The following is a 25,356-nucleotide window of genomic DNA, read 5'->3' on the forward strand; positions in this document are numbered from 1 at the left end:
TTGGACTAGTGGGAAAATTAAAAATCAGAAATATTATTAGGCATTGTTTCGCAATAGAGCTTGTTGGCTGGCAAGAACACACCAACAAAGTCCAGAGTTTTCAAGCAAATTCACAAATTTTCCATATCTAAGTTTTTCAAATTGTCACATGCATACAGAGCTTTTTTATACTTCTTTATATTCTGCAACTTTACACAGAGAAATTTGGAAGGTATTAGAAAATAGGGAAGGCCAAATGCCAGCTATTGAAAGCTAAGACATCTCAAGTGAATCAGTTTCACTGCTGATTTAACAGGTCCACAGAGTCTGAAGTGATAGGTTGTAGTTCATAGGAGGCTACTGCTGTGATGAAAAGATGTTTAAAATTGCATTAGATATTTACAGACCCAGAGGTAAGGCCCCAGTGGATTATCATATACAACATAAAGATTTTATTTTTTTTTTAAAGGATTAAATGCTGACCTGCTATGAGCTTTTGACTCAATCATATCAGGTCTCAGCTACAAGGATGACCTTGGTGGGTGATTTCCCTGACATATGTAGTTCACACTTGGCCTTGCTTACTTTGTTTAAATTTAGATTTATACATTTTTCATGTTTAAGCAGTAGGGTAGTTAGTAAATAGACATTTTTAGTAAATAATTGCTCATGTTGCTACTAGTTGACTGACAGCAAATGAAATCCTACAAGGATTTTTATATATTCCGATGGTAGTGATACAGCTAAGTGGCCACTTGGTAGGTGAGAGCTTTGTTTGTCTAGGGTTTTAGCATAATCATTAAATCACAGCTTTCCCTAATTGCTTCAGCTGCAGCCAGACTCAGTTGGATGGGATTCTGAAGCAAATGGAATCCTGTCACATTCAATATCACTGTTTGCTTTATTAAATAGCATATCTCTGGGGACCTGCATAGACTTTTGGAGTTTTTAATTTGTTACAGTATGTAATAGCTGGCTTCTGTAAAAGAATTGTTCACCAAGCTGCATTCTTATTATTACTACTGATGCCTTTTTACTTTAAATGAGGTTGACAAGATAAGAGATGCCATTTAGAAGAAAGCTGTACTTACTTTTCTCAGTGAAGACTGAGTTTTGAAAGGGAGCACTTCTTGGTATGCATAAATTCTCCCACCGCTTTTGAAGTGAAAATTTAAAGTTAATAATTAAAACAAACACATAAACCCACTCTGTTATCACAACCTTCATTCTCTCTATATTTCTTTTGGTGCCTTTCAGTACAGTATATCCTTTGATTTAGCAACCGTAACACCCTTGTCAGCGATCTGTTACACTGTTCTACAATTTTATAGTGGCAATAACAGTAAAAGTTTTGGTTCTAAGTAGCTTTTTCATGGCAAGCAGGTGATTCAGACATCTCCATTTGAATCAGAATTTTAATTTGTAAATGCAAATGTCAGTTTAAAAAGTTCACTACCCTCTGCTTCTCACCATAAAGACTTGTAAACCATTGTATATACTGAGAATATGTGAATGTCTTAAGTACAACCCATGCTCACTTTGTCAGAGCAGTCTGGACTCCTGGTTATTGTTCCTTCATTGATCAGTCTTGGCTATCACATGCCCAGTAGTGAGCATTATGTACTTGAGAAGGATAGTGCTACACCACAGAAACAAGGAGCAACCGAGTCATCTGGCGGCCACAGAATAATATGTGAGCAATGTCAGTATTTGATATGTTGCCTTGTCCCAGGATTTCCTTATATTTCAGATTACTGAGGATGTAGGAAGATACATATGAACAATTCTGTCTCTAGTTTAATTGTATTTTGTACAGGATTTTGTATCCAAATACAGTACAAGATAAAACACAGGATCTTAGCACCTTTATTTGCAACCATGGCTAGCTGGGGAGTGACGTTAGGAAGCCAGGCAAATAATCACATCTTCTTCATTTAAAGCATTTCATACTGGCAGAAATCTTTAACCAGTGCTCCAACTTCTGTCTGCCACTTGGAGCTTTTTATATGAAACAGCAGGAACCTGGCAGCCTGGAGATCTTTGAGCATTGCGAGCAAAAAAGTTGAACATCATTTATAAGTTTTCCTGCCAAGACTGTTAAAATCTAGACAAAGTAGATACAGTTGTTTCACCCAGCTATTAACTTATTTTTGTCCTTCACTATGTAAGCTCTCAAAACCTCAACCAGTTTTCTTCTTGACTTTTAAATTCTTGGTAGGTACATAGAATAGGATTTATCTTACCTACCTTTATCCCTGTAACAGTTACATGTCTAGACTGAACCATTCTCTAGGCTCCCTCTACAGACAGTGAAGAGACAGATATCTCTAGGAGGCTTTTTATCTCATATGAATTTAGACAACTGTCTTGGGGTGAAATGAATCCCAGCCCTGTTGTCACCCTCCAGCTTTGATTCAGCAAATGTAACAAGCTCCATTTCCATGCTGGGATTTGGAGCCTTGCACAGAATATTCCACATCTGATTTCCACTTAATTTAATGGAAAATGAATGCATAAGTCTTTTAATTAGCTTTGAAAATCTCTGCCTTAATGTTTGATTAAGTCTGAATGCATGTGTTTGTATATTAAAAATTACAAGCAATAAATGTATCTGTATTATTTTCAAAAACCTGAGCATCTGACAACTACAGCTGATTAGTTGACAATACTGACTATGATATAGTGTTGAAAACTGGAAAAAGTAAGTAGAGACTAAAATATGGACTTAATAAGAATACCTCAGCACTACCTTTTTTCTTGTCTCTCTCCTAACTCGAGTTTAAATTCCAAAACACATTTTTCACAAATAATTGTGGATACAGTGACATTGCCAGTTGACAAAAATGGCTGTGATTACTAGTCCTAATAAGCACAGAAGACATAAAGGAATTAACTTGAAGTGTAGTTTTGCTATGCTAAAAAAGTAATCTTTTAAAATGATCACAAGAGTAGGGCTTCTGAGATGAGTTGAATAAAAAAACTGTGAATGAAATTTTAAGGGACATAACTTGCAGGTGACTCTAGCTCTTTTATGAAATTATTTGTAAATTTACACAGTGTTTTTTTTTGCTTAAAGAATGTGCACTGTTTTTGTAGCAAAGATATGGGGTTTTTTTATTAGCAACACATAACATGAACTCATATTTGTGCTTTTTACCAGAATTTTTCTGTAAGGTGCTGTACTGTTTGCTTCACTGCACTGTGAGGAACTATATACTGTGGTTACAATTTCTTTGGGTGATACTAACACCCAGAACTACAATATTATTATAAAACACCTAAATGCAGTAATATATAATTTAAACAATATATAATTTAAAGTGTATATATGCTTGAAAATTGTAAAAAAAAGGGAGTGATTTCTTAAATACTTCTTTCTTAATTGTTATTTCTTTTTCTGACTAGTTACTGCTAAGTTAAACTTTTGTGCATGAGGTTACCTGTCCTCTAAAGGAGATGGGTCATATGGTATACTTGATCTTTTCCACTTCATGTACCTTTGCAAGAAAAAGCAGCTCATTGGTTACACAGAGCTGTCCATAATTTTGATATTCCCTTACCTGGTTTGCAAAGCATAATAGGAAGTCATAATCTTTAGTTAATTAGACTTGCAGACTAACAAATCCATAGTTGGATCCCAGTTCAGCAAAACTTTTAAGCATATCCTTAATTTTAAAAGTCTCTTGCTGAGTCTTAGCAAGAGTTTTCTCCAAGTCCTGTAAGGTAAAGTTGTGTAGAATGGTCTGGATTGGAAGGACCCTTAAAGATCATCTAGTTCCGATTGCCCTGTAATGGGCAGGGACACCTTCCACTAGACCAGTTTGCTTGTTCAAAGCCCCATCCAGCCTGGCCTTGAACACTCCCAAGGATGGGGTATCCACAGCTTCTCTGGGACACCTGTTCCAGCATCTCACCACTCTCACAGTAAAGAATTTCTTCCTAATAGCTAATCTAAACCTGCCCTCTTTCAGTTCAGAGCCATTACCCTTTGTCCTATCACTACATGTCCTTGTAAATAAATCCTCTAAGGCTTTCTTTGTGTATATAGAGATACCTATCTCTTCACCTGTGTGTCTTTTCAACCATATCATCTTTTTTTATGATAAAGTCAACTCTTCATTGCTGCATTACTTAGCCCTGTCCCCATTTGATACTTCTCCAAGAAGCTGGAATGTAGGTAGAAGTGTGGTTTGTCTTATCTGTATTTCCCTTTCCTACCTGGATCACTAGGCTTGCACAAGAATAAGGCACATGAGATAAAAGTATGTTTTTCAGCACAGCTGAAGAGCTGTTTCTTACCTCTCTAAGTACAGTCTGTTAGATCATGGTTTAGATCATAGTTGTTCAGAAGCAGGGACCTCTGAAGGTCCCAGCTTTGTACTTGTCTCTAATACACGTGGTGCTTTCATGAGACTTCAGTGATCAAAGAAGTGGTGAGAGTCCAGTGTGAAATGGAGGTGTCAAGGACTGTCTTCATTTCATCATGTTCCAATGCAGTATTTAAATGCTGTCAGTAATAATTTTACTTTCACTGTAATAACTGATAAAGGGATTTGTGTTTACTAAATTTTTTCTTTAGAGCCTTGGGAGTTGGTACAGTTGGGTAGATAGATCTAGAGAGGCTAATTTACTAATATTGCTGGGAATATGACTTTTTTTCTGTGCCCTAGTGACACATAATGTTTGATGCTCTATATTCACTCATGGCAATACTAGTTATTGCCTTTTCATTCGGATAGATGGCATAGTAGCTTCCATTTACTCATATAGATGGAAGTAAACAAGGTAAAAAAGAAACCAGGTCAAAATGTCAGAATAAAATAAGAACATTTGTATGGCTGACAGCAGTACAGTAGATAATAGACACACTTAATATTCCATCTCTATAAAACATTCTCAAAGGCAGAGGCTGTGGGGTATTCTGTGGCAGAATGGAGAAGTGTAACTGTGGTTCATTTTTGATAAACACAAAACTCAGGTCTGTGATTTGTCTGCAATGATCATGGATTGAGAATACTACTAAGAAAATCTATTACTGTTCCCAGCCAGCTAGACACATCCTCATGCCTGTTGAAAAGAGGGCTCAAATTTAAAACAGTTTTGAATATGGATTTAGTATGCACTGTATATATAGCAAGTCCTAACTATGGGTGCTATGGGTGTCTATTTCTGTTAAAAATTGCACGATTTAGTTATTAATGCCCAGTCTTTTTGTTCACACAGCCAAAATATAGGTCTTATCCATAGAGACCAAGTGAAAGCTTATCCCATATATTTAAAAAGGACAAAAGAGCATCTTCTGCTGTTCATTGACAATATTGCTGTGAAATATCAAGGATGATGCCATGTTGGTGATAACGAATTGGCAGTGGAGTGTGTCTTGAGCCCAGCTTCATTGCTCTTTTTTCCCCTTTCTTTCTGTTCTCCATTCTTGTACACAAGTTCCAGGAGTGGAATAATGAATTCAAATTAAAAAAGCAGGTGAAATGACACATTTCATAACGTAACTCTTTCTGCTCTGTACTGCTTACAATGAGGAATTAAACTCTGCAATCCCCTGTATGCTGTAGGTGAATAGTGAAACAGGCACAGAGTGGATATTGAAGAATTCTTTTGTCTTTTGTCCACAAGCTTCAGTAAAATTTAAAGACTGACAAATAATAGGTTTGAGACCAGGCATTCTTCTGTGATTCTGTTATTAGACTGAACGAGGTGTCTCTCTGTCTTATCCTTTCCTGGCAACTTAAGTTATAAAGCTCTGTAATTTTAAGGACTACAGTTTTAAAAGGTTATCAAAATTGTTATACATATAGCAGCTGTGTAGATGGAAAAATTGGGTAGCTTAGATGTAGTGGAATAACTGTACTTTTCTAGTTGTTTGTAGACCAGTCAAGCTATTTGCCAGCCTAGTGAGTAGTTGGCACAACTAACAAAAGTTGTCTAATTTGGGTATATGTTAGTGATCAAATAACAAGGAAGAGGTCAACCATCCATCTGAACATAAGAAAAAAAAATTTGTTGTCCTTATTTCAGTGTCAGCATGTTTCAGTTAATCTGAACTCCTGGTAGAATTTCCCAGTGTGGACCTGTTATTTGAGAATCTAAGTGACATTATTTCGAAGCAGTATATCTGCAAAGCTGTTGTATGGCCACTGTCATTACAGCGTAATGGTTTTCCTGTAGTGATGCTGATTCCTACATGCCTGGGTTGAGAGTTCATCAAGAAATGGCATAAATCACATAAATCAATCTGCATATTTTGCAAAGCCTCTCTCTTTTTACTTTTTTTCCTCTCCCATTTTTATCTAAAGTTGAATAATTAATGTTTGATTTTCACAGTTCCCCATTCAGAAAATGGGCTGTTACCCTCCGGTATTTTGTTGCCTTAGAGTGTAATGGTTTATAGGCAATAAAAATAGGATCCTTGATATATTAGGAATTTCAAGTGAATGTGTAAGAGTAACTCCCTGTTATGAGCTATTCCCTGAAATTCCATTAGATTCTTAAAGTTACTGCAGATTTACATGGGAAGCAGAAACGTTGCCCCCCTTTTGCACCCCAGTCCGTCTCTCTGAGGAGGTATTGCTGTGGGGATCTGTTGCATGGCTATTATCTGCCTTTCAATAAAAGAGAAACTTGATGTTGTTTCTTTACTGTACAAATGAAGATAAGTTCCTAAGTGGAATGTAAACAATAATTTAATTAATTATTAAGTGAGCTGAAGAAACTGATATGTTTTGGGCATTGAGCAGAGTTTTGGCAAGAAGTTGCAAGTATGTAATGGAACAGAAAACTACGTATGACCAAAGCCAAGTCTTAAAATCTTTCAGCCAGTTTTACTACACATTGTTTGAGAGATGGAATCCAGCCACACTAGTGAGTGAAATGAAAGCAAGCAACACCATTAAAACTGTGCATATGTGTGAAATAACAAATGGAAGGACTAGAGTAGGCCATTCCTGGCAGCAGAATGGGAAATGGAGGTTCTGTAAGACACCACTAGCTTCAAGATTAAAGTATATTTAATTCTATGTAAGGCGTGCTTTATGTTTGAGATAAAAAATCAGATAGATTAACAAATTGCAAAAGCAATGGGAGTGCTCTTTACAAACCAGCCCTGAGCAAAAGACACTGGGAATATAAGATAGGTGTGCATCTTCTTGTACCTGTGTAACAGCCATTTGACTATGTGGGTTTCTCACCCACATACGTATGAGCATTCCACTCTTTCACTCTGTTCATACTGTTTCCAAGAAAATCAATCTAAGACTCATAATATCTGTATTCCATATAGAATTCATATAAATAGCAAAAGACCCCTATGCCAGATTATAAAACCATTGTGCTTTGCAGGACCAGATCTGTAGATCAGTACTCAAATGTCCAAATAGATGAAGTTAAGATATATAAATCCCTATTAATTAATTTGTTATTCCTGTGTAATTTATATCAGAATTCTAAATATGTTAGGTAGAAACAAGATGGATCTAATTTAAAACTAATGGAGAAAATTATTGGTATTTGGGCTATGTGCTCTGAGTATAAACTTTAATGTCCGATTTTTTGATATACTTATCTTGTGAGTTTTTTAATTTGTAATGGCTGCAGAATTTTTACAGGTGTATTTAATGGCAAAATCTTATCTTGAGTTGCATTTTAAAAGCTCAAGTATAGTTTAATTTGCTGGGAACAGGAGGAGGGGAGGAATGCCATTCTTTCCTTGGGGAGACAGCAGTTTCCTCATGCAGCATTAACTTGAAAGAATATGAGACACGTGTATGTTGCCAACAGGAGCGTGGATGTATAGAGTTCTGAAAATAGTAAGTGTCAATAGGTAAGAGTTGCAGGTGCCAGAAGAAAAATGTAAGCTCCCAAGGGCACTATCTCTTTTTATTTTTGCCTTGTCCAATGCCAAGGTTGATGTTTAAAATTCAGATTTTTCCCTGAAAAGTGATTATACAAAAATAAAAAAGATCTTGTTTCAGAACAGATTTGTTTCCTGTGTGTATTCAGAATCACATTTATTTGTTCCCATACCTTTATTTTAATATACTGTTTACACTTGTTACACATGTGCAGCCAAAAGCAATGTGAGGGAGAAACCAAAAATCAGCTTCGCACTGGGGATGAGCCGTGGAGCTGCTGTAAAGGGCAGCTCTGCTGAAGGCTCATTGGCAGCAGGATCTCTGTATCCACTCTTTTTGGGAACACAGCAGTCATGCTTTGTAGCTCTTTCGCCTCTTCCTAGCCTAGAAATCTATAACAGGGGATTAATCCACTTAACCCGTGATGGCAGCAAACCGAGACAATTATTACTTTTCCCATCCTTGTTAGGCACCAAGGATAAGTGTTTACTCTTCTTTATAGCAATCTTTTCATATGGTTAAAGCCTGTCATCACATTCCCTGTGAGCTTCTTCTGTCTTATACAAAATAGGGGTAGATCCTTCTGCCTTGCTTCTTGTGAATCTTTTGGGGTTGGTTTGTTTGTTTGCATTTGTCCTTAAACTCATTGATTCCTGTGAATCTCAGCAAAATTCTTTTAGAATGGGTAGCCCAGTCCTGGCCACAGTACTCCAGAAGTGGACAGACTATTCCAGTTGAAGTCTTTCAAGAGATGTGTTTGCTGGAGTGGACGGCTATTGCATCTAAGACATTTCCCTTGTTTGTGAGACATTTGCTTTATAAGCTGGACCATTTTCTACAGTACTATCTAGCCAGTTGTTCCCCATTTTTTATTTGTGCTTTTGTCACTTCATTTTATTGAATTTCATCTTCATTTCAAATCATTTCTCCAATCTATCAAAATCATTTTGACTTCCATTTCTGTCCTGCAAGGTGTCTTCAGCCTCTCAAGTGTGGTTTCATGTACTGACTTTTTACGTGAACTGCATTCTGCCTTCCAAGTCATTAAACAAAAATAAAGGAATTTGGAGAAAATGCCATAGTCTCAGTTGGCCTCATATTTCAGTTGCAAGATCTATTTTGGTTCAGCAATCACCATCACAGACAAGAAGAAAAGCCTCATTTAGCTTGCAGACTCTTAATCATGTAAGTGTGTAAGGTGTAAAGAAGAACCCAGCTTGACTCTCAGATCACACAGTGAACGTACAGGACTGTTAGATGGAGGGGGAAAAAGAACATCATTGTACTTAAAACTGATTACGTTTGCCAAAGAAATCAGAGTCAGGAAAAAATATTGAAACCCTAGGATTCCATTTACTTGGAGACCCTATTCAGAGTTGAGCCATGCTTCAAATTACAAATAATACCAGGGGTGGAATGGATCAGAGGGAATAATGACAGTTGTGGCAGAAGATGTTTTGCTACTTGGGTAGCCTGGCCACAGCAGCATGGCATCTTTACTTCTAACCCAACTTGCAGGCTGTCTCTGCCCTCTTCTGTCCTGTGACCCATTCCATAAGTATATGTTAATACAAAATATTTTTTAAGTATTAATATTTTTTTGTTATGTTTAGGCCATTATTTCAATGTTTGAGCATGTGAGTGCAGTATGTGAAAGGGAGGTTGCCATGGTAATTTCTCATTATTGTTGAATAGAAAAATAATTACTCTGGCAAAATCCCCCGTAACCTGTCAAAGCATAAGTTAAAGATGCCTGAGGGCAGCCTTGCCTTCACCATCCCCTTTTTGCAAAAAAAAAAAAAAAAAAAAAAAAAAGGGGTAGTTTTTTTTGTTTGGTTGGTGTTTTTTTTGTTTTTGTTTTTTGGTTGGTTGGTTGGTTGGGGTTTTTTGGGTTTTTTTGTGTTTTTTTTTTTAATAACTGGATCCTTCTTCAGCTTGGCTGGGGACACCTCATTTGATTTTGTTTGCATTTGGCTGTGAGAGTAGTTAGGCCCACCTGTGACAAGGGTGGAGCAGAGAATTAATCAGCAGAGTGTATCCAAGCTTGACAGAATTTATATATTCTTTTAGACTTTGGTTTTCTTTCTGGGGGTGGTGTGTTGCATTTTATGTTTTTCCTTCTTCCTGACATAAAATATCCAAAAGCTTAAGATAAAGACCTTGGACAGTATTCAAACTGTGACCGGGTCTGGATATTTCATCTATCCAGGGAGGGAATTCACAGTAATTCCATGTCCACATTTTTCTTGCTTTCAAGACTTCTTGGAAGCCAGAATGAGTGCAAGTATGTGTGGTTTTGAGGTGAGGCCCTGCACTTTCCTTGCTCTTCTCTGTCTTTTTCCCATGTGCGTTTACATCCTGGCTATGTGATGCTCCTGTTTTTGTTCCCATGTCACTGGACGCTGCATGGGTAGCTCCAGTGATACTCAGCTACTCAGTTAAAAAGAACTGCAAATGTGATATGTGACATTGCTTAAAGCCTTCCCTCCCGTCTTCCTTCCCTATGACAAGTATGTCCAAAAGATTGCAGTTAAACAGTTCTGCAGCCTCTCTTTTGCCACTGCTTGTTGGACAATACACTCTTATATGGGCTTATAATGTAACCCACTAGGCTGTGCTGAGTGAACGGTCCATGTGCAGAGGTGTGTTGAACACCTGTGTATATATTTCATACTTACCATGGCTACTCAGCTCCTGAACACAGCAGTGTTTGCACATGGTAACACTCATCAGGTTTACACCAGGAAAGAGCAGCAACTCTGTGACAACAGATGTTGCAGATGTGGGGACAACTTTGATACCTCTTTGTGTTACTGAACTGCAGGGCCGTATGGTCCTGTCACTGCCAGGTGGGATGGGCCTTGGCAAGGAAGGAGTGTTACAGGCTCTGACGCAGCCAAGAAGTCTCTCTGGCGTCTCTGGTATGACCCAGATTGCTAAAACCTCTCCTTACCATTTCTCCATTGTATGCTTGACAAAAATCAAAGTGAAGTTGAGAGGCAGGAAAGATACCTTGCTCAGCATTTTGGAGTAAAATCCAACAGTAACATCATCCGGAAATACAGCAGCAGAACTAAAAATGCCAGATAGTTATTTCTCTGCATGTATACGTATAATGACTGTGATAGATGCGTATTTTCTCTTAAACCGGTATTTTATCTCAGGGTTTTTTTTCCTGTGAAGGGAACAAATATTTTTCTGGATTAGATCAATAATGCTCAGGCATTAAGAGGTGCTCAGTGCTCACTGTGCTGAGTGAACCTGGCCTTGCACACTGGTTAGGCAGCTGCCATGAGTGGGACAGAGTGGCTCTGAGTGCAACTTGGGCATCTTCACAAGTGTATTTCCAGCTTTGTTGCTGTTCCTGTGTGCTGCAAGTGATTTAAGTCTTGGGGGCCTCAAAAGAGCAGAAGAGACTACCAAAAATTTCTAATCCAGCTATTAAATATATCCATAACTTTTGAATTAAACCTTTGGTGTGTTTTGTGTTTTCTGACTTCTGTGAAAAACCTTGCAAGCTGGACCACTTGGTCAAGTGCTAGACATTGAAGTTTGGGTGGCTGTTGTTGATCATTAAGGTCTGGAAATGCCTGGTTCAATTGTCAAAGCCAAGAAACTACCTGTAGTGGTGTACTGGTATATGCTTTACACTGTACACTATATTAATAATTGCCATGTTCCAGCTATGTGTATTACTTTAAGTCTAAGTATACACTGGTCACCTTAACATATTGTTTTCACTTCATGTATCACACTTAAAAGTAAAGTTGTCTGACAACAATTACATTTAAGTAACTAACTGGTATTTAACCTGCAGAAGCGTCGTATTTATAATAAATGCATTGAAGTGGAATGGCCATTATATGTAGTTTCTAAATAACTTTATTGTCAGCTCATGCTGATGATTGGGTTATGTAGCATTATAGAATTAAGTCCTGAGGCTTTTTGATTACTAGGACTAAGCATTTGAGACACATAGCCCAGAAAAGGAGGGTAAAATCATAGTTGCTTAATTTGTTACTGATTTATAAAGCTATATTTAACATTTGAACAAAAAATTCTTTATTGAAATGAAAGTTTTTACATATTTAGTGTACTTGATAAAATGAAAGACAGTCTATTGTATAATAAACTAAGCACTTTATTTTTTTCTTAAGTTAGAAATGGAACTTTATCTAGGAAAATTAGTTTGAAATATCATATAGACACCTGTACCCCAAAACCATGGGTGAGGAAGATAAACTAGGTGTGATCCTGTGGAATATCTTTTACGACATATGAATATATATTTATTTTGCCTCCTATTAAGTGAATGATCTGTTGCTTCCTAGGATAGTGACAACCTCTGGTGGGATGCCTTTGCAACTGAATTTTTTGAAGATGATGCAACTTTAACCCTTTCATTTTGTTTGGAAGATGGACCAAAGCGATACAGTAAGAAATGTATATTTTTTTATCTACTGTTAAGTCTGAGTTTCTAAACACAGTTTGTCTGTACAAGACAGATGCAACCCCGGCAATGACAAAGTCACTTGTGTGTATTCAGTGACCATTAGGTTCCATTAAAGAATCGCATGAGTTGGGGATCCATTCTTTTTGTGGAATTCTCTGAATTTGATTACATGAAAATAAATTATTTCCTAGTGGAGTGAAGCAAATAATAAAATATAATCTTTGGATTTTTATTTTTAATAAATAAGCTTTGTGGCTGTGCTTGCACTTTTTGTTAATTTGTTTTCTGCAAAGATTCAAGTGTTGAGTCTTGTGGGCAAAATTGTTCACAGAAAGGGAACTTCGTAGCAAGTTTCAGTGTTGTTGCTGGAAGGGCTTCCAAATCTAAACAGGGATCAGAAAAACAATAAATCAAAAGCTATATCCTTGCTAATGTAGATAAGTATTCCATCAGCTGTGTGGATCTGTGCTGCTTGCACACATTAAGGACCTGCCTTGGATATTGTCTGAACAGCAGTGGAAGTCTAGAACACTCTCAATCAGGCACTAAATGAAAGCTTGAATAGAAGTGCAGCAGTGAATAAATCTGATGGCACTGGTATCCATTGCCTGCACACGCTGAGCAGCAAAAAGGGATAAAATTCATCGAACAAATTGTTAGAAGTGAATAATTCACTCAGCTTTAGCACTAAGCAACAGAGAGAGAAGTAAACATTGAAAAACTGCATTGCCAGTTGTTTCACTCGATTCAGAGTGACCCGTGCTTTATGGTGACAGCTTGTACTCTCTATTTAATGCTGTGAATCTTGTGAGATTCTTCTTTTTCATGAGAGTGACTGATTGTCAGCCTATCACTCACGTACTTCTAATTCCTTTTATCAATTATCTCAGGTATTTATTTGACAAGTGTTACCTTTTCCTGGAGAAAAAATAACAGCTGCTTTGAAAGCATGTTCTGGGATTAGTGTTGACAGAATTACAGTTTCTTGCCTTTCAAAGCAAGTGATAACTCTGTAAAGGTCCTTAAATTACAGCCTATAGCAACGTTGGTAACAGCTGATCTGTCCTGATTAGGTTGAGTCAACTTGTCAGATATCAGATTTGCTAGTTGTGTTATCAGTCCAGAAGGCACAGATACATCAGCAAAAAAGCAATTAATGTCCAGTTAGATTCAGAGGGAGTTGTGATTCTGGAAAACAGTGCTGCATATGAAAGAATTTGTCAAAGTGTAAAATATTCCTATTGTCACAAATGCTTGATAATGGTTATACTGTGTGTAACTGGGACGGTTTGGTACAGAGTAATACTGTAATTCTTGCCATTGTTTCTGATAAGCATGATTGAAAGATCAAATTACTGTAGGTATGTTTTTAAAAGAAGTAATACACAGGATTTTCCCTCTGGTTTTAATTTCTGACCTCTGCACAAACTGTTGTTGCTTTTGTTGTTGTTTTTCTCAGCATCTGAAATTGAGGGTCCTCACTTGGAGCTCTTTGCTGTTCATTCCTATTTCCTTTCCTTCATTAGTAAATATTTATGTAATTCTGAACTACAGTATTGGTGATTCTTTTTGACATGAGCAGTATGACTGTACAGTGATACTCTAAAGAGCATGCTTGTGCTGTTCCAGTCTGGGACTTCCACTGCCCTCTGAGAAGGCTTGAGAGCAGTCTTGGGGGTGCTGTGTTGTCCAGGTCCCTGACTGGGGACACATTCAGCATTGCCAGGGGAGGCTGCAGAGAGGAGGTTGCATGTTAAGAGTAGGTTTCTCTTCCTAGGAGGGAAGTTTGTGTCCAAAACCATGTTCAGGAGTTGAGAACAGAGCAGTTTGCTCCCTTTTTGAGTACAAATAGCAGAAAATCACTTCATCTGTAGCAGGTACTCAGTGAGCACAGAGACTTGATTGAGGTCTCTCTTTTGCCTGCCCAAGCCACGCTCATGCTCTGTTATGCTTTTATGGTTGCTCTTGGCATCTCCCAAAGACCATAATGTCACCTAGTATCTTTACTCCAAGTAACTTGTGAAATTGTTGGCCAAGGGCTGTGGCTTCTGTTAGGTGAGCCAGAGTATTCCGAGTGGTTGCAGCACCAAGCGCGGAGCTTTGACAGAGATGAAACCAAAGTCTTCATACTTGCTGTCCACAGCAAGACAACTGCCTCCTTGCCCAGTATGCATGCTCTTTAGTATGTAGTGGGCATTAAAAATATTGGAGCTTGCAGAGGGGGAAAAGAAAAGATAAATTATTTGTTATTACTCTTGCAGGCACAAACAGTAATGGAGGGAACCAAGATAAGGCCCAGGAAAAGAGAAATAGCCATCCTTTGAGAAGTTGTTTATAAAGCTGAAAGTGATGAAAGATGCTAACCTCTTGCATTTTCTTCCAGAATTCAAAATTGCCTGCCTTTATCTTACTTCAGCCTCTGAGAGATTTACTTACATCTCTGACATTGGTTGTGGCCACCACCTCATTTTCTTTCCTTTGGGCAAAAGTTTCCCTCTTTTGCAAACTCAAATATAATTGGAGCAAACAAATTCCATAAATAATCTTAAGTGTGTGTGCATATGTGGAGAGAACAAATAGTTTGTCAGCGGCCATGGTTTTTCTCTGGGTTATGGCAATTCCCAGTTCTTTTCCTTTCTTCTTCTCAGGAAGATCTTCCTTCTCTTCCAGATCTTGCCTTAAGCCATCAGAGATGTGGAGGAACAAAGTGTTTTGTCCCAGGTCCTTTCTTCAAAGCCCCTCAAGAAAATTGTGTGAGGCTGCTAGGAACTTGCATGGTCTCTTCTGTTCGTCTCTAATCTTGACTGCAGTTCCCAAGCCCCTTTGGGGGCTTCTTTCCCATGCTTGCTTTAAACTTTTCTTTTCTATGAGTTTCCTATCATAGCCTGTTTCCCAGCTGGCTTTCTCTGCCCTCTGCTCTTACCTGAACAGTCCAATCCCACAGCCAACACAAATGTTCAGAGCATGTGAATAAGGCCTGTAAATCATTGTTCATGTAAGTGTTAGAAGATGTAAAAAAAAAATATTACTTTTATTTGTCTCCAATTTCTTTTTAACTTTTAATATACAGTTCTGTCCAAGGAATTGTAAGGTTTGTAAACTCACTTTTTTTTTATCTCAGAAAACTATGTTGCTTATTTAATTTCATGGCCCAAAACTGAAGCTTTATGAAAACACCAAATATTTTTAGGTCTACCATTGATATTACCATGTTTTACAGCACTCTATACTGAGAAAAACAGTTTTCTTCCCTTTGCCACTTTCACTGTTTCTCATCACTTGTCAGCTCTCAGATTCTTTAATTTGTAGGGAAAAACAGATATGGGTCAAAATGGGGATTTTATGTCACTGGGTTATATTTACTTTGATTTGCATAACACAGCACTATATACTGGTACTTGACCTAGCTTTAAATGTACCTGTATATCTGAATGGCACAGCATGTAAAGATACTTATTATAACCTGGAAAGAGCAGAGGTTTGTTAGTTCAGTGATCCACCAGTGCTAATTAATTTGTTTGCCAAGTTTGTTAGACCTAGACCAGTTATCTTTGCAGAACAGTATTTTGCCTTGGATAGATGTTCAGTTGAAAGACCAGCTTAAGTTTTTCATGTAGAGATTCTGTGTCAGACCTGAAATAGCTCCTGTGCCCGTCTTTGCAGCTCTTTTTGTCTTTCTTCAGCATTTGATTTTTGTAGATGCAAGAACTTTACCTTTGTCAATTCTTTATCCTTGGCACAGCATTCCAAAAAAGAATATACTGTCTTCTTTCAAACAGCCACTGAAAATGTATGTTTTTCTCCTATTTGCTTATACTCCTCAGCTATTCTTTTGGTCTGCTATTATCTATGAACCTTACTCACATTCTATGTTGAAATTTTAATGAGAAATGCTACAGAAAATGTAGATGTATTTCAGTGTAACAAAGTTGTAAATTATAGGTTTCTCTAGTCTGGTGTTTTGGCTACCATGAGATGGAGAGAAACCTCACACATTCCAATGCCTAAGGGCAGGAAAAGATTCCCAAAACCAAAGAGATGCTACCTGTTTTATACTGCATTGAATTATAGTAATCAAAAACTAAGAAGTAAACCCATGAAGTTCATTCTACAGTGAGAGGAAAAAGAAATTTGCTCTAATGTCTTCTGCCCTGAATAGTTTGATCAAGAAGTAAATAAGATTTCAATAAAACTAAAATAAGAAAATAGGCCTAATGGAGCAGATTTTTTGCTTCCTTGTTATGGTTAAAGCATTCATTTCCTGTTAAGAGGCTTCTATCCCTGTAAAAGGGTAAATACTAGACTCTGATCCATTGTTGCCCAGGTTCTTTGTTTCTTAGAGACAAAATATTTCCCGAACAGATAAGAGAAACAAGTTTGATTGACAGCTCTTAGCAGAGTCTCATCAGCTGCTGTGCTGACAGCCTGGTGATGCGCACTGTGCTGATGTGGTAGGGACTGACAGGTGATTGACAGCCCAAGACTGTGGAGACAGGAAAGATGAAGCATGCTCAGTAAGAATAATGTGCAGTGTTTATGCAGCACTGCAGAGAATAGGAGCTAGAAAGTTAACTCTTTCAGGGCAAAGTGCCACTGTAACGCAGAACGGATGCAGTTGCCACTGTACAGAAAATTAGGGCTTGTCTGCATTTCTCTTCTGTTCACTAAATGCTTTCTGTCCATGGAGGAGCTATATGCTGTAGCAAGCAAAAGCATGAACTATCACATTTGTAGCTGTAAAAAAATTTCATGTGTGGTAGGTATGATGGAGTCCTCAAAATGGATTTATTTAAGCCTATAGATGTAGAATGTATTGAGAGTTTCAGGCACTTTTTATGGGCTTCCATCACCCAATTTTATATGGCATTGTATAATGTTACACTGTAGAAATTTCAGAAGGAATGATTTGAGCTCTTTTGCTCTCCCTGTCCCTAGGAAAATATAGTGATTTCAGTTTTATTGTTGCTCTGAATATGTAGCTGATAATTGAATATGTATTTTGTGTTATAATTTCTACTGCAGTTTGTGTTTGGAATGTACAATATAACTATACCATGCTTTGCATTTTATGTCCTTTTCTCTACTTCGTTCATGAACCCTGCTGGATTTTTCTTCTTTTTTTAGTTTTTTTTTGATAGCTAGATAGAAAGAAAGAAAGAAAAAGAAAGAAAGAGTTTTCTGGGCAGTAGTTTCAGAGTACAGTGAACTTTGGGCCAAGTGGTAAAATCATCAGCTTTAAAGTGCTTATCTAAGTTATTCTGTGTGCCTTTAGAATATATTACATAGATGTATCTTATATTTTACTACAAATTATTTAATTAATACACAGTGAGTGAGCTGCCACAGATTCATTCTGCCTTTGTCCCTGTTTGTAACTTGTGCAATACAGGTAACTTTATAGCCCTTTGTTGAAAAACTTTTACAGGGGTTAATGGTGGGAAGCTACATCTAGTGGGTATTTCTTAAAAGCAGAGAACATAGCTTGGGAATAAACAGGGAAAGTTCACCACACATATTACTGCATAACTATTGTCAAAGAGAGGGTTTTGAGAGGCCAGCATGCTACACTATCACCCCAGGTTTCTATAAAACTGTTGTCTGGTTTCTGTCATATAACTCTGAGAGAGAAAATTAAATTTGCCAAGAGAAACAGATTGTAGTATTTCCAGGATCATGTTCTTTCTTTTTCCCTTTATCCCCCCCCCCCCCCCCCCCCCGAGAAATATAAGTCATTAAACATGACTTGAGCATTCAGGTGCGACACAGTAAATTGGCCTAGCTTAGTAAATGAGACAGATTATTTTGTGTGACTCCCCGCTCTTCTAGTTTTGGTTTTTTTCAAAGTTTTTTGTCAATACTTTTGAGCTTAATTTCAGAACATAGATGAAAATTTCATTAAAATCAAGTATAACAAGTCCACAAGTGCCTAGATCACCACTAGTCCCTCCACTCTCTGGCTAATTAACAATTACTTCCTAAAATTGATGTTTCAAGTCTTCTCAATCCATTTTACATATGCTCTATTAAAACTGTATATTAGTAAATTTTATTAAGAATATAAGCAATGCAGTAGTAAGTCAAATGGTTTACAGGTGTCTAAGTGTATTACACCCATGCACTTATCTTTATCACCCAAACTTTTGTAAGCTCATCAAAGAATAAAATGAGATTTGTTTGACAAAACTTTATTTTGCATAAACCCATGTTGACTGGCATTAGTTACATCCCTTTCACTTCAATCTTTGGCAGTTAAATCCTGTATAATTTTTTTCACTATTTGGTCTGTATTGTTATCAAGCAAGTTATGTAGTTCCCTGACTGTATAGTATCCCTTCTTAAATATCAGCACAACGGTAGTGGTTTTTTTAGATTCCCTCAGAAGGTCTATTTTTTTTTTAATCATTATTTTGTAACAACAGATAGAAATGTGCAAAAAACCTTAGAACTGCTAATTTCAAAACATTTACTTTTCATATATAGTATTTAAGATCCATCTTAGCAGCTGATGGACTAGAAAGTACTTTTCACTCAAGATCAACATTCTTTCCAAAAGTAGAACAAAAAAGCTTCTTATATATCGATGTTGATATCTCCTTCCAAATTAATTTAAGTTTTGAATAAAATTCAAGGTCTTTTTTTCACTAGCTTATACAGATATGGATTTTTCACTGCCAACTTCAGCATCTCATTCTAAAATTTTATATTTCATGATGTATTTTTATGGAACATTTTCTTCTTTTTTATCTTTGCTTTATTTTTCTATAGTCATCATCATTATCAGGATTTTTTTTTTCCTTCTAGCTACTGCCTTCATTTTTCTACAAACTTTTTTTGCCAAGTTGTTTTCTTTCTCACATTATAGTTGCTATTCATATTTTCTCCAGTCAATTGAGCTTTGGTGAATCCAGTATTCTGAAGCACCAGCTGTATCTCTCCTACTGACTGGGATTGCCTTTTCTTTGTCCATACTGAATGCATGTTTTGGATGGCATTTATACAGAAATATGTGGTCTGATTGAAGGGTGTCCAGGGGAAAACAAAAGTCTTGAAATAAGACTTACTAAGAAAAATGAAAGAATTTGAGTTGGTTAGTCTACAGAAGAAAAGACATGGCAAAAAGGAGAGGGGAAAAGGGGACATAATAACAAGACATATCAAGGATATCTTCTTCCATATGAGCAGGGGAAGAGATGCTGGCCTTAAATTGCATTAAAAAAAAATTCCATAGAGGGGTTAGTTCCTACCAATGAGAAAAATGAGGTACATGAACAGATTCCTTGGGGAGGCTGTGGAGCCTCCCTAGTAAAGGGGCTGTCTGACCTTCACCTCTAATTCCATGAAGTCGCTGGTCCCAAAGCAAGTACCAGCTTTCAGGTTACCGTTCAGTTCAGTCTCAGCAATTGTAACCTGTTCTGAAACAATTTTCTCCTCTTGGATGCAAAACTTTTTGTAATTAAAAACACGCTGCTATTTCTGATTTTTTAGCAATAGAAGTGATGTTTTTCTGATACCGCTGGCTGTGCAAGACTTTTCACTTGAATCTCCACCAATTTCCTTCAGAAAAAGCACTTTTCTTTTTTTTCCACATTACTGACAGATATTGAAGAAATAATTCCTTCTAGCTTTTGATTTGCGATTAGCAGATATGAATTAGACCTTCACCTCTGCCAGCTGCAGTCTTGTTAGCTAGCATAATGTTCCTGCACCTCTCAGTTATCGATACCTTTCAAATACAAACACAGGCTGCTTTACTGTAAAATGCCATCCATGTGCAACATGTTTGTTCATTGCATGTGTGTTCAAACACAACCTTGGTTAGGTACTCTGTGGAAAGGTTTATCATGAAATCTGTTCCCTCAATCTCTTTTTCAAGTACCTTACAAATAATGTAATCACAGATATCTTCTGTTTGTAACTAAGCTTGTTATACAAATCGCTGTTGGAGGCCCTGTGTCTGTAAAGTGGCACCTAGAAAGGAGTGCTAGTGTACGAAGGGCTACTAACTCCAAATGTGAATATTGCACAATTTTATAGAGCCTCTAATTGTAATGGCACACTGAAATCCAAGTCAACCAGATTGGTTCTGCTGCTATGTAAACAGATTAAGTGATAAGCCCTCTTTAGGAGAAATCATAATATAACAGGACATGATACATTTTAGGAGTCTAGGGTCCATTCAGAGAGCAGAAAGAATACAGACAAAATTAACATGAGAGAATCACAGGCTTTTCCCCTGCCCAACACAAATAATCCCTTTGTTGTGGTAGGCTTTTGTTCACTCATTTGGTCCAAATTATGTACCATTCAGTTCTTTGTCTCTGCTGCAGGTGATGTTAATAAAATGCTGGAAGCCCATACAAAATAATGGAATTCAATATCTTTTTACATCAAAATAGTAAACAACTTTTCACTATTACAAACTCAGGTTAAATAATTTCTTTATTTTTTGTGTGCACAGTGTAATGACAATTGTGAGGAATTGGTCAGTACTTTTTCTGTTTTGCTGAATAACTGTGTCTGTCTTCAAATGGTGTCAGTACATTAAATTTATTTTTTTAATTGAGAAATAAAAATGTTGCTATACTAGAGGTATTTGATTTTTTTTCTATGAAATTGAAAATGTTTGGTGGCTATTACTTCAGCTTTTAAAATTATCATGTGACTTTTAATATGATCAGTTAATATATGTTAAGTTCTAGGAGAAAAATTTTCTAACATAGTTATGGAGTTCCTGTAAGAAACAAGACTCAGTTAGAATATTCATGTTTCAATTAGTAGTCAGGAATTTTTTTCCTGCATTTTTCATTTTGTTTCTTTTCTTTTCTTACACTTGTTTCATTCTCAGAAGTGAAACACCCCCACTTTATGAATTACTTAAGCAATACTATTTTATAAACTTCCGTTTAATAAAAATGAAAGCTTTGTGGCAGAGGATATTTTCATATTGTCATCTTGTTTCTAGACCAAAGAGAGGCATTTAACTAATTATAGTAGTTTTATTCCCAACTAGTATAGAATACTTCAGAGCACATGGCTTGCCTGGAGGTATTACAAACAGATTTCCTTTTATAGAGCACTGAATAACTAAACAGTGGGCTATCAGATTTTTTTCTTCCTCTTTTCAATCCACAAATGTAGTTGAATCAGTACATCATTCATATTGGTTCTGGGAACTTTATGTATATTATGATGATGTTATAATAATTTATAAATTCTGTATTTTGCATTTACTCTAAACAGTGCAGGTAGTGGTGTTGCATACTTCATGGCTCTAGCACACTCTCAGGACAAGGCTTGTATGTGCAGACGATCTTTTTTAAGCTCAGACAATAAAATATTTGCTCCTCTACCTGCAAATTTTATCTTGCAGACTTGTATGCAAACACGAATAGAACATGGTCAAATATACAAATGTGCATCTTAAAATAGTGTTGGTTCTAATACACAAAACCTGCATTCTTTTGTTTAGTGTAGAAATAAAACTTTAACAAAACTGTTACATTGCATTTCTATGATGCAGTAATGCTATTCCACATGATGCACCTTATTTTTAGGCTCTAGGTATTTACTGTAGTGCAATATTTTTAAATGGCTTAGGAGAACACAATATGCAGCATCACCAAAAATTATAGAATCTTTATAGAAATACATTTAAACTGGGTCAGCTGCAGCACCATGATTAGTAGAAATAGACCCCAAAGCTGATTCTGGACACTGAGATACTGTTCTCAATTCCATATTGAAAGTTTCCTTGAATTAATATAGTCATGATTTTTTTTAAAAGTCTGCTGTATATGAGAAGGCTGAGATATTATACAGTGGCTATCGTTCTTTATCATATTGAATTCTGCACTCCAAATTATATTACCTTTAAAATGTTGCTGACATTTTGCTGTTCCACTATTCTGATCCATATAAGTTTTATACCATAATATTTTAAGTTTATTCTGGTGCATATAGCAGTGTAAGCAGTAACTTGCATTTCTAGTTTCTTCTCTCCTTATTTTCTAAGAGAAGTGGGTTCTCTGATGTATTTGTTTAGGATTTTTCAAGAGAAATGCACTCAATATATAGATGCTATTAAAAGTTTACAACAGAGAGGACAGTTTATAGGTATATGCATTGGATTTGGAACAGAATGATTCAGATTTGTGATATTACTTTGCTTTTTTGGAGTTTAAACTGGTCTTCTACTGAACTGCTGGAATTGCCCTGACTCCTGAGGAAAGTGTCCAGCTCTGCCTGCACAGGAAAACATGCTAATCCAGGTCCAGCGTTTGAGATATGCTCTTCTCTGAAGAAGCTTGCTTCAAGTCATTAGGAGTGTTGCTATCTTGATTTTCTATTGTATGAGAAAGCCAAGAGAAGGATTACAAGCTAGCTTTGATACACTAAAGACGGCCTGGGCTGCTGAGGAGACAATGCCCCAGCACATGGCATTACCTGCAGCCTTGTCGTTTCCCTGTGTAGGTCGGTTTCACTGCTGTCACCCAGCCAAGACGTGTGGATCATCAGTCAATTTTTGAGAAAAGTTTATTGCTCAAGGGCACTATCACATGCAGAGTCTAGGTGATGTCTCTTCCATACCTCTACTCCAGAATAAACTTTCTAAATGTTAAGTGTTCCTTCAGCCAAAGGGGCTTGCACCTTAACTACAGTGTCTTGAAAGTACTGTTCCTTCAACAGTGTTACCTTTTTGACACCATTCAACTTCAAATATGTGCTTTTTATCTATGACTCAGGCTAATCTTAGAATCTTACCATTTTGGATATAGTGCAGGAATGTGTGCAGAGAAGCACCAGTGGACAGCTCTGTTCAACGGCAGCTTTTGGGTCAACACCATCGATGCAGTTCACTGGGTACCAGAAAGTAGATGTTGACCATTCTGTTGTATCTATTAAAAATCCATTACTCCCACCTCTGTTTGGCTATGAAAAAGGCTTTTAAACACAATTTTTTCTAGTCCAGAAATATTAGAACACTGTGTAATTCAATTTTATTTTTGTCTTTAGTGTCTGAACCTGAATTAATACAGCATTACTTTTCATCCTGATATCAATCTTGTTCCTTTCATTCAGATCCAAGTTCCTTTGTAGTACATGATTTAATTCACTAAAATGAGGTAAAATGAAACCCCGGTCCAGGGAACATTGAACTAACATATTTTTTGTAGCACATGCGATAGCAACAGTCTGCTGTATAACTCTTTGTGTTTCCCTCCCCTCTTTTAGTTGCTAAGAGATTTAAAAACTTTTTTCATTCTCAGTATACCTCAATATTACCCCTGTTTGTTCTTCCCACATCCCCACCTTTGGCCTTAATCAGTTCATTCATTATTAAATGATATTAGATTAAAAATACACTTTGCTTTTATAAAATCAAGTTCCTGGGTTTTTTTAAGCAATTTTGAACTCAAAATAGTTTGGTATTCCCTAACTGTGGATCTGTGTTTTCTTTTGTGGCAAATTGGCTTTGATTTGACAGCTATTTTTGTTTCAAGATTGTATGCACACCAGCTTTTCTGCTGAGGCATGGCTCTTAGGGACAGTTGCACATGCATGGCTGGCTGTGCATCAAATTTTGTAATCCAAAGGGATGCTCCAGGTCATGGTCAAAAAAAAAAAAAAAAAAAGAAAGAAGAATAGAAGGAGGAAAATGTCCAGGCAAAGAGATTTTGAACCAGAATATGGCCTTGCACTGAGAAAAGGTATATCAAATTGGAGAACAAAGGAATATCTGTCCTTTCCAGACTGTTTCTATTCAATATTCTGCTTTTTTTCATTGCGTATGCACAACTAATAGCACTAGTTAATAGTTTCAAAATACAAATGAAACAGAGGGTATCGTGCTGAGAAGGGTTAAACAACTTAGTAAAATATGCACAACCTGTAATGTGAAATTGTATACAACTTGGGAATTGTATTGTGATAGTGTTCTTGACTAAATAGAAAGAAAAAGTCTGGACAGTACATTCCAACCACCTTTAGAAAGGTAGGGTTTGTACTGTTAGTACTCTCAGGGGCAGCTTGTTGGTTTAATTTGTAATTTGCTGTGCTAGAAGCTGGATGCTGCACTGACATTAGCAAGCAGTGCAATGCAGTAGGAGTTGCGGTGTTGAGGACATGACATCCACACAGCACATGTTTTGCAGAGGTTTATTTCAGACTAACTCCAGTCCAGTCTACTGAGCTAACTGCCTGTTAATGGCTGGCATGCATTAGGTCCATTCCTGGAGTCCATTTGATTCCTTTCTTGTGAAGGGCATACAGTTTTTGAGATTGGAGACCTCTCCACAACACAGACCAAAGCAGGGTGATTCAGCCACTGAATTCAGACAAGTATCCCTTAATTGAGCTAAACAGTGAGTGTGAGTTTGGGTATGGAGAAGGAACCCCTTTGTGATAATGTTTGGGTAGAAAAGTTCATTTAATTTTAGTTTTGATATCATTTATATTCAGCAACAGTTCCTGTGATAATACTCTTCTCTGGTCATATGACAATTCCTTTTCCTCAAACAGCAGCTTGACTTTTTTTTTTTTCCTTGAGATGTGGAGAAGATAGACTATTCAGCACACAGTCTCTCAACCTTTTTACTTCTTTTAATTATTGTGGGGTATGCAGCCTTGCTCTGCAGCTGTGTCTCAGTCCCTCCAGTGCTGCTGACCTCCCTCAGAGTAAGCCAGTGGCCAGGCTCAGTGGTAGCTTGTTTTTCTGCTCTGGACCCACTTCCCCCATGTTGGGTCAAGCAATTAGCCCCAGCTTACAGTCCTAGAGTGCTGTATGGAAACCTCATTCCTCAGGGAATGGGGTCATCATGTGTGTTCTTGACATACTTTGAAAGCTGGTCTTAAATCCCAAAATGCTTTTTTCTGAAGTTTCTTTCCCTCCATCAATTCTCTTTAGTAATAACAAAGACAAAAGACCTTTTAGAATACGATGGTGTGATTTTACAGTGAAGAGCTCAGATATAATAAATATAACTTTGGCTGCTCCTAGCAATAACTTTTTCAACAGAATGTAACCAGTATGTCAGTAGATATACTGTCGACTGCCATGAC

General features: G+C 37.0%; 1 protein-coding gene across 9 annotated transcripts in view; it reads left to right on the forward strand.

Moving 5' to 3' along the window:
* LDB2 (LIM domain binding 2) overlaps positions 1-25,356 on the forward strand; it is a 221,027-nt gene that overhangs the window by 64,825 nt on the left and 130,846 nt on the right. For all 9 annotated transcript variants that reach the window (XM_064653166.1, XM_064653165.1, XM_064653167.1 and 6 more), the window contains exon 2: positions 12,176-12,278. In XM_064653166.1, coding sequence (XP_064509236.1) covers positions 12,176-12,278 — 103 coding nt within the window. The remainder of the gene's footprint in view (positions 1-12,175; positions 12,279-25,356) is intronic.

This window comes from Pseudopipra pipra, chromosome 4 (genome assembly GCF_036250125.1).
Source record: "Pseudopipra pipra isolate bDixPip1 chromosome 4, bDixPip1.hap1, whole genome shotgun sequence".
In the NCBI taxonomy this organism is placed as follows: Eukaryota; Metazoa; Chordata; class Aves; order Passeriformes; family Pipridae; genus Pseudopipra; species Pseudopipra pipra.